General features: G+C 42.0%; 1 protein-coding gene and 1 long non-coding RNA gene across 3 annotated transcripts in view; one reads left to right on the top strand and one right to left on the bottom strand.

Annotated features, from left to right (window-relative positions):
• The window catches only part of LOC149467083 (uncharacterized), a 35,982-nt gene extending 22,168 nt beyond the window's left edge, over positions 1-13,814 (top strand). Inside the window, exons 2-4 of the long non-coding RNA XR_016312029.1 lie at positions 894-1,039; positions 3,397-3,546; positions 12,986-13,814. This is a non-coding gene — a long non-coding RNA (uncharacterized LOC149467083). The remainder of the gene's footprint in view (positions 1-893; positions 1,040-3,396; positions 3,547-12,985) is intronic.
• Positions 1-14,226, bottom strand: part of FRMD4B (FERM domain containing 4B) — a 412,392-nt gene that overhangs the window by 10,451 nt on the left and 387,715 nt on the right. For both annotated transcript variants that reach the window (XM_089672280.1, XM_089672279.1), the window contains exons 13-20: positions 12,965-13,103; positions 11,125-11,260; positions 9,484-9,617; positions 7,515-7,634; positions 6,332-6,560; positions 6,009-6,065; positions 5,499-5,640; positions 991-1,116 (exon numbers count right to left, since the gene is read on the bottom strand). In XM_089672280.1, coding sequence (XP_089528406.1) covers positions 991-1,116; positions 5,499-5,640; positions 6,009-6,065; positions 6,332-6,560; positions 7,515-7,634; positions 9,484-9,617; positions 11,125-11,260; positions 12,965-13,103 — 1,083 coding nt within the window. The remainder of the gene's footprint in view (positions 1-990; positions 1,117-5,498; positions 5,641-6,008; positions 6,066-6,331; positions 6,561-7,514; positions 7,635-9,483; positions 9,618-11,124; positions 11,261-12,964; positions 13,104-14,226) is intronic.

Raw genomic sequence — 14,226 nt, 5'->3', positions numbered from 1 at the left:
CTCTTTGTGACTGTTATCTTATGAGGCGTTTTGAGGTTTGCCTTTCATGCGAGCTGCTTTATATTCTGTTCTAATATCATCCAGCGCTCGTTTTACCCCCTTTTGTTTATTTATTTAAAAAATTTTAAGTGTTCGTCTGATAAAAGGTTGAGAAAGGCTGATATAAACAAGTTTTAAAAAACCTACTCAGCGCTAAATGCATCTGATGTGATTTCAGAGGGATAACCCTTTTGGGGGCAATTATAGAACAGTTATGCAGCTTTTTAAAAAAGTTACATATGTGTTTGTCGCCACTCCTTCTCACTATGTAACTAGTCTGAAGAAAAAAAACAACTCAGTTCCCATGGGTCTCAATGACGCTATGGTAGGGGGCTGGCAGAGACACAGCATTGCTTCCAGTGACCATAAAATTGAATAGCCATCTGCAAATTATTCAGGTTTAGACACTCATTCTGCTTGTAAGTACAAGTCTTCATCTTAAAATCTAGCTCTGTGGAGCAACTTCTGCCCCATAGCTCCTCTCCTCTCATTTATAGGCTAGGCCTTCAATGGGCAGTAAAGGTTTTGGTGGCATTTGAGATGGAAGGAATTAGGGGAAACTCTTGAATTAGGCAGACGCTGCGGCCCCTTGTAAAGCCTGGGCTCTACAAGGACACAGGAATCAATTTGGAGATGAATATAGGTACAAATAGATACCAAAAGGTGAAGTGCATCATTTAAAACATTTTAGGCCAGGTTTATTTCAACTTTTTTTACAAACCTACCTCATCCAAATGGGTTCCGAATCATTCTATCAGAAATAATAGCTTTGAATATCGATTCTGTAGACTGTTGGCCAAAGCCAAGTACCAGACGTCAGCACTTTCTGAATTATGTATGTTCCTGTTATACAGGGCCAATAAAGGCCTACAGCTGGAGTGGATTGTCCGGGACAAGCTGCACTAACATTCCTGCCCTGCAGTGCTGGAGAGAAACACATCCTGAACTTACTGGAGGTGGTTGCTGCTGTAGGCGTTTCGTGTCAGCACAGGCGTTGAAGGTACGCTCCTTCCCCCATGAGGCTTCCGCTCAGCCGTCTTGTAAGGGCTGCTGTGCGTTGATGTTGGCTCTCTGTGACTATATATGGGAACAAAAAAAACAACATTAAGTGGTGCAAAAATATTACACTGCACTCACAGAATCTTAACGTGAACGTAATATACATTGTTGTACATTCTACAGGGACTGGAACAGGTATTAGAAAACAAGCTGTGTATATGAAATGTGTTTTATATCATTAGGCACTGCTGTGCCCTGGAGGTGAAGACTGGTTCTGCTATCCAACGGTGACTGGCACGGTTTTTCATACAAGTGGACCACAATGCGAATAGTGATGGGCTGTATGTTCGAATCGAACGTCAGTTTGACTTGAACATCGGCCGTTCGTGTTTACACTGCATTGTGATTGGCCAAAGCAATGCAAAGCTGTGGCCAATCACCATGCATGTGACATCATTACAGTATTTAAGAACTGTCATCCTTGCTCAACTGTCAGACGGCGGGAGCCAGTGTTTTTTTCAGGTCAGCGGTGGCAGTGGAGATTGTGATTGACTTTGGATCTACTTCGGGGGACATTTTTAAAATTTTTGTTTTTAATAAAAGGACTTGTCAAAGACTGTCTACTGTTTTTTACACTACACTTTTTTTTTTGTGAATGAGAAAAGGTACCATGTACCCCATGCTCAGTCACATACGGGGGTGCCCAGATCTGGGGGCTCCCCTTGTTAAAGAGGGTGGGCAGATCTGGGGTCTCCCCTTGTCAAAGGGGGCTTTCAGATTCTGATAAGCCTACTGCCCGTAGACCCCCCACAACCACTGGCCACGGAGGAGACCCTTGTCCCCATCAACATGAGGACAAGGTGCTTTGGGGTAGGGGGGAGCTTGGGGTTGGCATGGGGGTTGGGTTTCCCCCCCCTTCATGTTAAGGGCATGTGGCCTGGTATGGTTTGGGGAGGGGGGGCCCTTGCTCCTCCCCCGCTCTCCTGACCTGCCAGGCTCTATGCTCAAATAAGGGTCTGGTATGGATTTTGGGGGGGACCCCAACACCTATTTGTTTTGTTTTTTTATTTTGACATTGGGGTTCCCCGCAAAATTCATACCAGACCCAAAGGGGCTTGGTATGGATGGGGGGGACCCCACACGGCTTTTTTTTTTTTTTTTTTAAGTTGCCAGGCAATGCCGGCAATTCTTTTTACATTCAGCTGTCAGCAGGGAAACCAGCTGACAGCTGAAACAATAAAGAATGTTTTTAGTAGCTGTGCAGTATCTTAGTGCATACTCAGATGTAGTAAGATATCGCTTAGAGAACTGTCTCCTCTGTTCGAATTTCGCAGTCAAACTTTTGTTATGTTCGACCACGAACTGAACAGCGGAGTGTTCGAGCCATCACTAAATGCAAATGATAAACCATTCAAGTCCCTGAAAGGACTACAGACTACTTATATGTTCCAGTGCCATATGTCGCAATGTTTAAAAAAAAAAAGACTGCAGAATATGTAGTCTGCTATTGCTAAACTCTCCATTTGTTAATGCCAGTGACCTGGAACAAGCATGCATGTGAGGAAAGTCTGACTTCGCTTTGACATTCTAATCTGCATGAAATTCTGCATCTGCAGAAATATCTATTTCTGAGCTAATAAAAGTATTGAAGCCATAGAAAGCCAGCAACTAGCATTTTCTGGCCACAACTGCAACCTAAGAATTACAGAGAAGGATCTTTCTGGTCTCTCTGCAGAGGTCTGTCATACCCCTAGCTGAGTCAAGACTTATGGTTCTGCAAACAGTGAATTTAATTAACTGTAAATTAATTAAACTGTAAGTAAATATAATTAAGTGTAAGACTTTCCACACCTTGTTTTGATGCAGCTGGAACATATTTAGTGAATTTAAAATGAATTAACTATAACAACATAATGTCTCCGTGTGCACATCAATCTCCAACAGGCCTGATTTCAACTTTCAGCTGGCGTTTCAGATTTCGGGCAACTGCACTTTTATGAATGGGATTTAAAATAAGTTTCTGGCTTTTGACAGAATACGTAACTCAAGTGATGTATTTGCTTGGCATTCAATATGGCCTCAGGGGAAATGCAAATAAGCAATATAAAGGTCTGAGTACAGAATGGTAAGTGATTTATGGAAAGATTGATGAAAAAAGCTTGTTTCCTTTTCATCATAATGATCTTTATCTATCTTCAGAGTACCACCGATAAACTACAGGGTATAATTTATGACATAGAGGAATACTGCACACTATGCACACTTATAGCATGCATCATATTATGTCTACACTGCTGTTCCTTTCATTACACATGTATCTGAATTGATTAACCTTCCCATATTTTATTGCTATCACAGGACAAAGCTCCCTTGGTTGCGGGGTTCTCTTTCCTCTTCAAGCTCTGATTACTGTTATGCCTAAAACAAAGGCTGAACTGGCTGTTACAGAACTAGTCCCCCCATCAGACACAGACAAGTGTCTATCTAGGACATACCAGCTAGATGCAGGTAAGTGCAGACTTGATCTGCTCTCTTTCTGAACCAATACAGCTGTTGAAAAAAAACCAAAACAATTTCCCTTTAGTTGTGAGAAAAAAGTTTATTGGAGCAACAAAAATGCTGTTTGCTCCTTTGCAGGTATGATACCGAAAGACAACTCAAGCCAAAAGAACTGATTTGAACACTCTTAGTGGGCTGGTTTTATCTACAAAAAAATGCAAAGTGCAGCCTACCCAGAATTGAGGTTTCAGGTATGGGTGGATGCTGGTGAATCCCTCACTAGCTTCTTATGTGTCTCAGGCCTTGTTCACGCAGGCTTTAGCTTGAATAAGAGCAGTAGGTACAGCAAGCTTTTGCAAAGCTCTTGGTAAACTCAAGAAGCTTTGGTGATGTCTGTAAAGCATCAATTTCAGTTTGTGGAGATCCTAATAGGGGTCCTGACTGTCCCTTAAAATAAAACAGGCTTCAGTAAGCTTCAGCACTAATTTTTTCAAAGCCTGTTCTATCCTGGAGCACATTCATTCTAAACCAGGGTTCCTCCAGGAGGTTGTTATGGGTTCCATGAGCTGTGACTGAATGACCTCCAACCTGCAAAGTCCAAGGTCCAACACCACTCGGCTGAACCAACAGCAGGACACCATTTATTTCTTCAGCGGTTTGTAATAGTGGCATTCTGACCACAACTGAGGCAGTGGCATTCTGACCACAACTGAGGCAGTGGCATTCTGACCACAACTGAGGCAGTGGCATTCTGACCACAACTGAGGCAGTGGCATTCTGACCACAACTGAGGCAGTGGCATTCTGACCACAACTGAGGCAGTGGCATTCTGACCACAACTGAGGCAGGAGCATTCTTCCCACTGGCCACCAATGTAAGGGGTGTTCTTCCAACCAATGTAAGGGGCATTGTTCCCACTGGCCACCAATGTAAGGGGCATTCTTCCCACCAATGTAAGGGGCATTCTTCCCACCAATGTAAGGGGCATTCTTCCCACCAATGTAAGGGGCATTCTTCCCACCAATGTAAGGGGCATTCTTCCCACCAATGTAAGGAGCATTCTTCCCACCAATGTAAGGAGCATTCTTCCCACCAATGTAAGGAGCATTCTTCCCACCAATGTAAGCAGCATTCTTCCCACCAATGTAAGCAGCATTCTTCCCACTGGACACCAATGTAAGGAGCATTCTTCCCACTAGCCACCAATGTAAGGGCATTCTTCCCACTGGCCACCAATGTAAGGGACATTCTTCCCCTTGACTCCCAAATAATTTTATCCAGTATTCCATGAACATAAGTTTGCTTTAAAAGCTGCCAGAAACTTGGAAAAACAAAACAAATGCTGCTCTTTTACAAACTGAAACACATATGAGCAAGATCTTATGACAGTCTATCTTAACAAGGGTTCCTCCTGTGGTTGTTAGGAGTTTCTTGAGCAAATTGATCTCCTACCTTCAAGGGCTTCGATGTTAGGGGATATCACAATTTTTACTGTGTTTTATTTTCTGTTATTATTATTGATGCAAATTTTAGGATTATTACTAAAAATGTTGTACAAAGCAGGATGGTTTAAAAAAAAAAAAAACATCTGCCCTGGGTATCACTAATGCTAGGTAAGCCATATTTACTAAGTTTTATATATGAAATGTCCTACAATTTAGTGATCACTTTAATGTACCACCAACTATAGGTATAATTATTTTTAACAGGGATTTCTTGAGATCTCGAAAAATATTTTAAGGGTTCCTCTGGGTGTAAATAGGTTGAGCGAAAGCTGCCTTATGGTCCTCAGTAAAAAGATCTCAACTCCACCAACCTGCCTTGGCCATCAGAAGAGAAATGACTTAATAAAAAGGATGACACTTTACAAACCATAAAACTGAAAACCTCTGCAGGCAACAATGCACAATAGAATAGCAGTTGTATCCCGTATCAAACTAGAATATAGGTTCTTTGCTTACCTTGACATCCTCATATCAGAAAACTGCTCGTTGAGGGAAGACTTTCTAGAGAGGCTTCTGTCTCCCTGGGATTTTGGAGGTCGGATTTTAGGAGAATTCTGTAGGGAACAGGACCTCTGCCCTTGCAGATAAAGAGCTTCATCTGTAATTGAGAAAGGGCAATTAAGTCAGGGTTGAATGGGTTCTTTTTTTGTTTTGGTTTTTTTACATCAGGTAATTTTTATTGAAAAAGTTTTCAGTTTTACAACAGAAAAAGAAAAAAAAACAAAAAGAATGAATTCATAATAAACAAGCACACTGCTGATCCACAGAGCAAAGCCATCTGGAACGGCACTACCCAGAAGCAGCCAGCAGAGAGCACTGCAAACCGTAAATATCTATTTCTGCTAGAAAAATATTTGCATTTCACCATTCTGTACATAAAGTCAACATTATCAGAAAATGACAAAACCTTGAGTGATGTTTTTTTTCTATGCTGCCCAACAGTGTAAGTAGTCAGGCAATACTTACCATCATCAAATGTGGTTGTATCAGATAAGGAACTGCTTTCTGACGGGATGATGTCATCTAGAAAGTTTGGGTAAAAAAAAGTTTAGTGAGTGGGGCAAGAAGACAAAATGGTCAGCGGATACATTCATAAAAGCTATACAGTATATTAGTACTTCAATAAAAGATATACAGTATATTAATACTTCAATAAAAGATATACAGTATATTAGTACTTCAATAAAAGATATACAGTATATTAATACTTCAATAAAAAGGTATACAGTATACTGCTACACCAATAGAAGAAGTCATGTTCTAGCCCCGACATTGGGATGGCGCCATACCTTGTATAAGCAGAGAGGCCCTCTTTGTTGGATCCTTCCCGCTCTTCACTCTGTACTCATTGATTGCACTTTCTATGTCCTGTAACCTTTTAATGGAGTCGCTGTAGTCCTGCTTCCTTTTCCTTTTGACATTCTTGCTCAGGTCGGGCTCCATCAGAAGTTTCTTTGTAGCTTCTACCATTTGCTGCTGGATGAGAAATTTGTGCTCCAGATTTTTTATATCGGATTCCTGAGCAAAGAAAAAAAAAAAAATCAAGACCTGGATGAAACAGACAGAAGAAGGAAATACTGCAATGTGTTTCACAGCAGGATGGAGAAGTGGACACACGGGAAATGTCAGTGTGTCACTTCCTGCCTGCAATAGACATCACGATGCAGACTAGCCAGGTTTATTATCTTTACTTCCATCAGGAAGACATTTTACAGTTTTAAAGCTGAATGCCAGACAAACCACTAAATGCGCAGGGAGTCGTTTATCCTGCCAAAAAGATTTGTGTTCCTGTCCATCCAGTCCTGAGATTTACACAACTCTGCCAACCAGCACAGCCTGGTCTGCAGGGAAGGTGGCCAGTTTTTTGCTTTTTTGTTTTGTTTTGTTTGTTTTTTGCTGTAGGTCAGTAACTCCTACTGGTCTCCTCCCCACCCCAGTCTGGGAATGGACATGAAAAGGAAAAGCAGCCAACTGATGAGCTGATCTCTCAATCACTCTGCTCTCTCCTATCAGCATGCTTTTTGCACTGCAGCACAACTGACTCTTTTTTGCCCCATCTGAGCTCTGCTACACAAAGGCTGCAAGACTCCAATACCAAGTCAAATTCAGATACTTACACTACTTGCATGAAAAGAAAAAAAAACAAATTGAAGGATGTATTCATGAATACAGAGCTGCATTAATGTCTTTTATACCTGGCCTGAAGTTCATCTTTAAAGCTCAATTTGCATTTATTACATCTTTTTCTGTTTCATTTGGCATTTGTAACCTAATGACTTGGCTGTCAGACAGATATTTCCTGACGCTATGCGGTCTTCTCTACGCATTCTCCAACTGCTGCCAATATTCAGTTGATCGGAGCCTCGTGCAGAATTAGAGCACCAGCGTGTTATATTCAGTAGGTATACAAAGCAACAGCCTTAGTTTTTTCTAAATACGGAAAGAGAGAACACTGTGTTTGCATATGTCTACCTCTTCGCTCAGAAGAATGTTGTCATCCAGTTTAAATGTGGCGCCCATTCTCCTCCGGACATTTGGTGGCTGTTCACCGGGATTCAGTGGATATTCTGATGGTAGTTTCCCAGTCAGCTCCTGAAAGAACAAATACAATTTTACTTTTTACAATAATACTTATAAAAAACTTTGCAACTTTTTTTTTTCCTTATATTATTATTATTATACAGTATATATAAAGCGCCAATAGTTCGCTCAGCGCTGTATATTACAAAGGGGGACAGAACATGTGACAGAACAATACCAATACAATGCAAAACATGAGGGGATCGAGGGCCCATGGGCTTGATCTCTCCAGAATGCCTGCGTATTGATATGCTTTTTAAATGCAGCGCATTGCATTTCTCAAATTGTAGGTTTACATTGACTTGCACAGAAAACTAAAAGGTGAGTGAACCCCAAGTGCAGCATGCATTTATTAACCTCTTCGCACCGGTGCCTCCCGACCCTTTAAGAGTTTCAGAAGCCGGGAGGGTCATGTGACTGCCATGATTCTCTGTCACGGCGGTCACATGATCGGAAAAGGTCCCGATCGAAAGGGGAGATCGGGACCTTTCCGTGAGTCACGGACATATGTGCTGGGGGCGCACACTCTCAGCACATATGTATTTTCTAATTGCACGCAAATATGCGGCCGCTCTGCGTCAAGGCCCAGATGCCAAAAGGCCGCATGTGTGCATGCGCTCGGTATCAAGGGGTTAAAATATATACACACATACATATAAACACACACCAGCCGACTACTTTTGATTTGTACAGACGGCTGTACAATGCACCAAAACTTCAGGAATTCTGTTGTATTTTAATAAAGCAGAGACACACACACTGTAAATGGGTAAATACTGCCATCCCTGGTGCACTGCTCTACCCAGTTTAGTGTTGGTGCAAACACAGTGCCTACGCAAGATGGATGCCAATGCTCTCACCATCAAAGTGGTTGTAAACCCTTACATATACCCAGTGAAGTGACTGGCCTCAAATCCTCCTACACAAGATGTGCCTGTTTATCTGAAGGCTTCTCTTCTCTACATCCATTCAAAGTCCAGAATCTATACAGCTTGACTGAGATATCAGAAAACAGGGGGCGGAGAGCTTGTTACACTATGCAAAGCTCAGTGAGGACAGCTCTGAGAGCTGATTGAAGGGAAGGGACACACCCCCTTCACAAAGACCACAGGAACAGAGCTGAAGCTGTCAATCCTAGGCTGTGTGTTAGAGCTCCCTCCCCTGTCATCTTTTTACCTCTTGGTGTCAGGAAATCTTGTCAAAAGTGACTCATGTAGATAGGAGAGGAAGGAGGCAGCAGACAGAAATGACACTTAGTGCTCTGGATTGAGACAAGTGCACACTATAGAGGGATATGCGTTATTTAGATTTCATGTCTGAGGTTTAAAACCACCTTAAAGACTAAGGTTACCTTTTGAAAAAAATAAATAAATAAATGCACTTTCCCAGGAAAAAAAAAAAAACGTGCATTTTTTTTTCTCTAAGGAGTCTGCTAGGCATTGCACACACGATCAGCAGATTCACAGGCTCCTGCAGACTCTCAGAATAGCTGTGTGCCTGAACCTCATATGGGCAGACAGTTACTTGAGAGCAGGAAGATCGATGAACTACCAGCACCTTCGCAGTTCATTGAGAACTACAATCCGTCAGCTGACAGTACTTGTTGTCTATCCATCCACAGGAAACCAAATGAATGACACGGCTGCTCTGTTTTCAGATTGTGACAACGGGGGCAGGGAGAAGATCTCACACCCACTGTCACAGGGACACGGGGGGGGGGGGGGGGGAAATCAGGGGAAGAGGGTTCAGATGCAGGAATATGTTAAATGTTTCACCCTAAACATGAGTGAACCATGTAATATATTCCAAAGCCGAACATATCCTTTAAAGTGGTTCAGATAAACTTCTACACCTTACTTACCGCCTCCCGCATACATATTTTCTTCAGCTCTTCAATTTTTTTCAGCAGCACTTCCTGCAAATCTCTCTCTTTCTTCTTTAACTCTTGGATTTTCTCCACTTTTTGCTCCTCGCTGACTTCTGAGTCTATGGAACCTGGAACATAAAACAACTGGTTAATCCTCAAAGCATGAGTCACATGACTCCATCACACAATGGCAGCTTGCACTGGTGTAACCATAAGGTACATCAAACAATGGCTGTCCGCACCACATATTCAGGCTGCTGCAATGTTACAGTTACATGGTAAAAGTCAATTCGTTTTAACAATACAAAGAGTTCAGGATAGATACAGTCGGTGTGGATCACTATATAGCATCCATTCTCAACCAGGGTTCTGAGGAATCCTAGGGTACCTTCAGGGTTGGCTAAGGGTTCCTTGAGCTGTGGCTACCTGACTTGTCATCTGATGGTGCCTGCATAGTTCCCGGTCCAACACCACTTGGCAGAGAATACAGCATGACTGTAAGGATGTTATTCTGGCCACCCTTGTAAGGACGACATTCTTCCCACTTACTACCATCAATGTAAGGGGCATTTTTCCGATGACCCCCAATAGACTAATCTTAGCAGGAGTTCCCTGACATCGGAAAATTATTTCAAGGGTTCCTCTGGGGTAAAAAGGTTGAAAAAGGCTGCTATATTGTATGTATTCAGGGTATAATGCAGGACATTTTGAATAGTAAATATTTCATATGCAGTAATGGTAAGGTGGGTCATTTGGTAATATTCTACAATGTACCTGAAATCTAAGGCTGGCCATACACTATACAATTGTTCTTTTAGATTTACCAAAACCATATAATATGTGGTGAAACCTAAACACTTTCAGTTTGTATGCAACCTCTTAGATTGTAAGCTCCAAGGAACTGTATTGTCTCCCGTTAAATTGCGCTGAGCAAACGGTTGGTGCTATATAAATGCTGTATAATAATAATCAGGCAGACCACTGCACTACAGAGTTAAAAGGTAAATCTAAAGGAAACTGAACAAGAAAATTGTATAAATGGATGGTCAGCCTACGGAAGGTGTATCAGGTTCTGTACTGAGAAGCAAAAGCTGGCCATACACTTATACAGTAGATCTTTTAAGAAATCTTAATGGATTCCTCCATCTGCGCTGAACAGCATAGATGGACCAATCTCTCCTGTCAGCTGTTGTATTTTGACAGCCAGCTCCCGCAGCTGTCAGAATACCTGAACGGTGCTTACATCTGATTGGATGCAGGGACTGTTCGGCTACCATTTTTCTTCGACAAAAGTCAGTTGACTTTTGTCGAGCCAGGTGGTGCCAACCAGGCTCAGATTTCTGCCAATTCAGCATGAACTGGCAAAAATACAAGCTGTGTATGGCAGCCTCTAGGAAAGCAACCAAAAGTGATCCTTGAGAAGGTACATGTGTGGGGTTGGGGTGTCAATAGATAAGCCAGAAAGAGGGGGAGGCAAGCAAGGGGAGGTTGGGGAGAGATAGGTAGTGCCTAGGTGGGGGAGCAGGTGGTGAATTCGGCATCCCACTCAATGAAGTTTATATTGAAGAAGCTAAGAGATCTCAAATCCATGCAGTGCCCAATGAGATAACCCAGACAGAAGTGTGCGATTATTACCTGAAGAGATTAAGCTACCACTGCTGGCCATGATCACTGGATTTTTCCCGTCCACCATTTTGGAAATTCGGCTTGTGCTGTTTTCCGTCAGGTCCATAGCAAGTTCGTCCAGACTGCGTGCGCTTGGAATTTTTGCCTGCGGAAGATAAATAATAACTAAAAATGAGATCAAAACACAGCAATATAATAAGAACGTAGAACCAATACTGTCCTCTGCCGCACATCAACAAATACATCAGGGTCGGCCCTGCAGTGCTGAAAGGAACCAGCCAATTAGGCTCCACAAGTGTCAGTGATTGCCTTACAATACACAGCAAAATGCAATTTAAATGATAAATGACTAAACCAATTAGCATCATCTTTCCTGTAAGCTCACTTTCTCCAAGCTCCAAACAAAACAAAATGAATGGCTCTCATTGACAGATAAGGCAATTATTTAAATGGGCGAGATAACTTCACATTAAAAACTCCTAATGACAACGAAATTTAAATTGCAAATAGCCAGGCCAATTAGCATCACGTCTTTCTGCTTTACCTATAGAAAAAAAACAAAGTACAGAATTGGCTGCTCTGTGAACCCCAACTGGAACCAGGTCATTATTATTATACAGTATTTATATAGCACCAAAGGGTATGCTCAGCGCTGTACAGTAGCAAGTGGGACAGAACATGAGACAAGACAGTAACAATACAATACACGAGGGGTTCGAGGGCCCTGTTCCTTGGAGCTTACAATCTAGGAGGGAGGGGAAGGTGGTACAGGAGGAGATGGCTGTGGGGGATGGAGTGATAGGAGGAGTGGAGGAGGTTAGTTGTTAGGTGAGGTCGGGGTAGGCTTCCCTGAAGAGGAGGGTTTTTAGGGTGCGCCTGAAGGTGAGGAGGGTAGGTGACAGTCTGATGGATTAGGGTAGGGAGTTCCAGAGGATGGGGGAAGTCCTGGAGAAGTCCTGCAATCGGGCACGGGAGGAGGAGACCAGGGAGCTAGAGAGTAGGAGGTCATGATTTAAACTGTATCTGAACTCAAGAACAAACATGGAAAATATTGCAGCTTACATGCCCTTAGGTTGCATTAGTTTTCTTTTTAAGGTATTTCTCCTTTATTTTCACCTGGTGATCTAGCCAATAACATACTTCCTGTCCACCATACTGTATTTATGGAGGAGCAGCATGGTCAGCCCAGGCTTCTCTGATTTGGACTACAAACACCTCCCGCTCCCCTCATCTTTATTGCAAGGTTGGAGGGGTTATGATGTTCAGATAAAATAGCTGAGAAAGTGGATAGCATTGTTTGAGATCATTCAGTGTACAGAAAGTTATACACTAGAAGGACACGGGAATCCAAGCAGGATAAACAGGTATGTTCTGTACTAGATTTGGCGCCTTCTTTAGTTTTAATTTTTTTTGGGGGGTAAAGACATTTTCAGCAAGTACAGAAAACATCCATTGATTCTGCCAAAAATGTCTGTGAGCTGAACTGAAAGAACGAACAAAGTTATCTTTCTTTTATAAACTAATCACCCTCCACCTCTTCTATAATGGAGACAAAAGAGAGGAAGCCTTGTTTGTAATCAAACCTGGGTGACAATGACGACTACCACCATAGACAGTGGAAGAGTGAGCGTAGCCAGACTAGAACAGGAATAATTGTTCAGAATAATAGTAATATAATTATTAATACCATTATTAAAGGATTTCTTTGTTTTCTCCTCCTGTCATCACATGTGCATGCACTTGATTGGCCCCCAGGGTTGCCCCTTCCGCTTCCAATCTGAACTGTACACACCTTATTGACCTCAGCAACAATGGTTAAAAAAAAAGCAGTTGGATCATATTGACTCACTTTGCTCTGCTTTCTGTCCAGGTAGAATTGATGTTGACTAATTGCCATCACCCATATGGACTTGATCAGAGAATTGCTGGCATACCAGGTCTGAACTACAAAACTGCTCTGTCCAAAGGTTCTCCTTGACACAGTTATTCTGAAAATTTGAAGAAAAAAAACTCAGACTGATAAATGGTACAGATAAGCGTGACACCTTAATGCGTGGCCTACTATTCAGATTGGCAGACGGTAACTATAACAATATGTGAAATTTACAAGCGTTCCCTCAACATATTAAAACGTAGGAATGGGACCTGTCTTTTCTGACATTTTTTGTTCTTTAAAAGATTGTGAACAGCAATTTTAGGGCTTGTACAGTTGGGCATATTGAGGCATATAAACGTGTCATTAAACCCATCTCATTAAAAACTATTAATAAATGCTGTAGTACATGCTGTTCATACTCGCTGTTTTCAGTATTCTGCAAAAAAAAAAAAAAAAAAAAAACTGATTCATCCTGCTGTTCTCTCTCCCCCCTCCTATCCATGTCCCAACTGCAGTTGGGGATTTTGCAGAGCAGTGTTGGCAGCTAGTGCACATGCTCAGTTTTCAGTGTATTTCTACCCTGAGCATTTCCTCCCTATCACATCTGAGCAGCCCATGTGACTATAGGTACTTCTACATTCGGGGAAAGGACATCCCTCCTCTTCCATGCCCACTAACCAGCAACACAATGGGGATGGAATACTACATCTTGATTGATTCACCTCCCTCGTATTCTAAGACATAGGCTGGATGGGTGTGACACAGCTTTTGACTGGCAGAAATCTTCCCACACCATGGTTTTGCCAAAAAAAATAATACAGATTTGATTTCAAATATATATTTGTATGACAATTTAAAACAGTTTGATATTTTTTATTTTATTTTGAACATGCGACCAGTAACAGAGGACTAGAAGGTCCTTCTGCCACTATTTCCCTGCAGACAGGCTAAGAAAGATCTGAGCCATGTGACAGCTGTATATTGATTAGAAAAAAAAGGTACTTAGATGTTTTTGTTTATTAAAATAATTACAGTGCCATCATCCACATACAGAAAGAGAAGTAAATTAAACAGTGTTTGTTTAGTATCGCTTTAAATGCGGTCAATTTTCAGCATCCAGGAACCGCAGGTGTTGCAAACAACTGCCTGTACAAGTGAATTACAGGATATGGCTGTATGAAGGTATACACACAGCTGTGAGCGTAAACATGCGTACGCCCCTGGATGTATACTTC

This window comes from Staurois parvus, unplaced genomic scaffold, assembly GCF_062004578.1.
Source record: "Staurois parvus isolate SC_StPar_1 unplaced genomic scaffold, SC_StPar_1.0 ptg000124l, whole genome shotgun sequence".
In the NCBI taxonomy this organism is placed as follows: domain Eukaryota; kingdom Metazoa; phylum Chordata; class Amphibia; order Anura; family Ranidae; genus Staurois; species Staurois parvus.
Note: the sequence above shows the minus strand (reverse complement) of the source record. Positions and strands in the feature narration are given on the sequence as shown.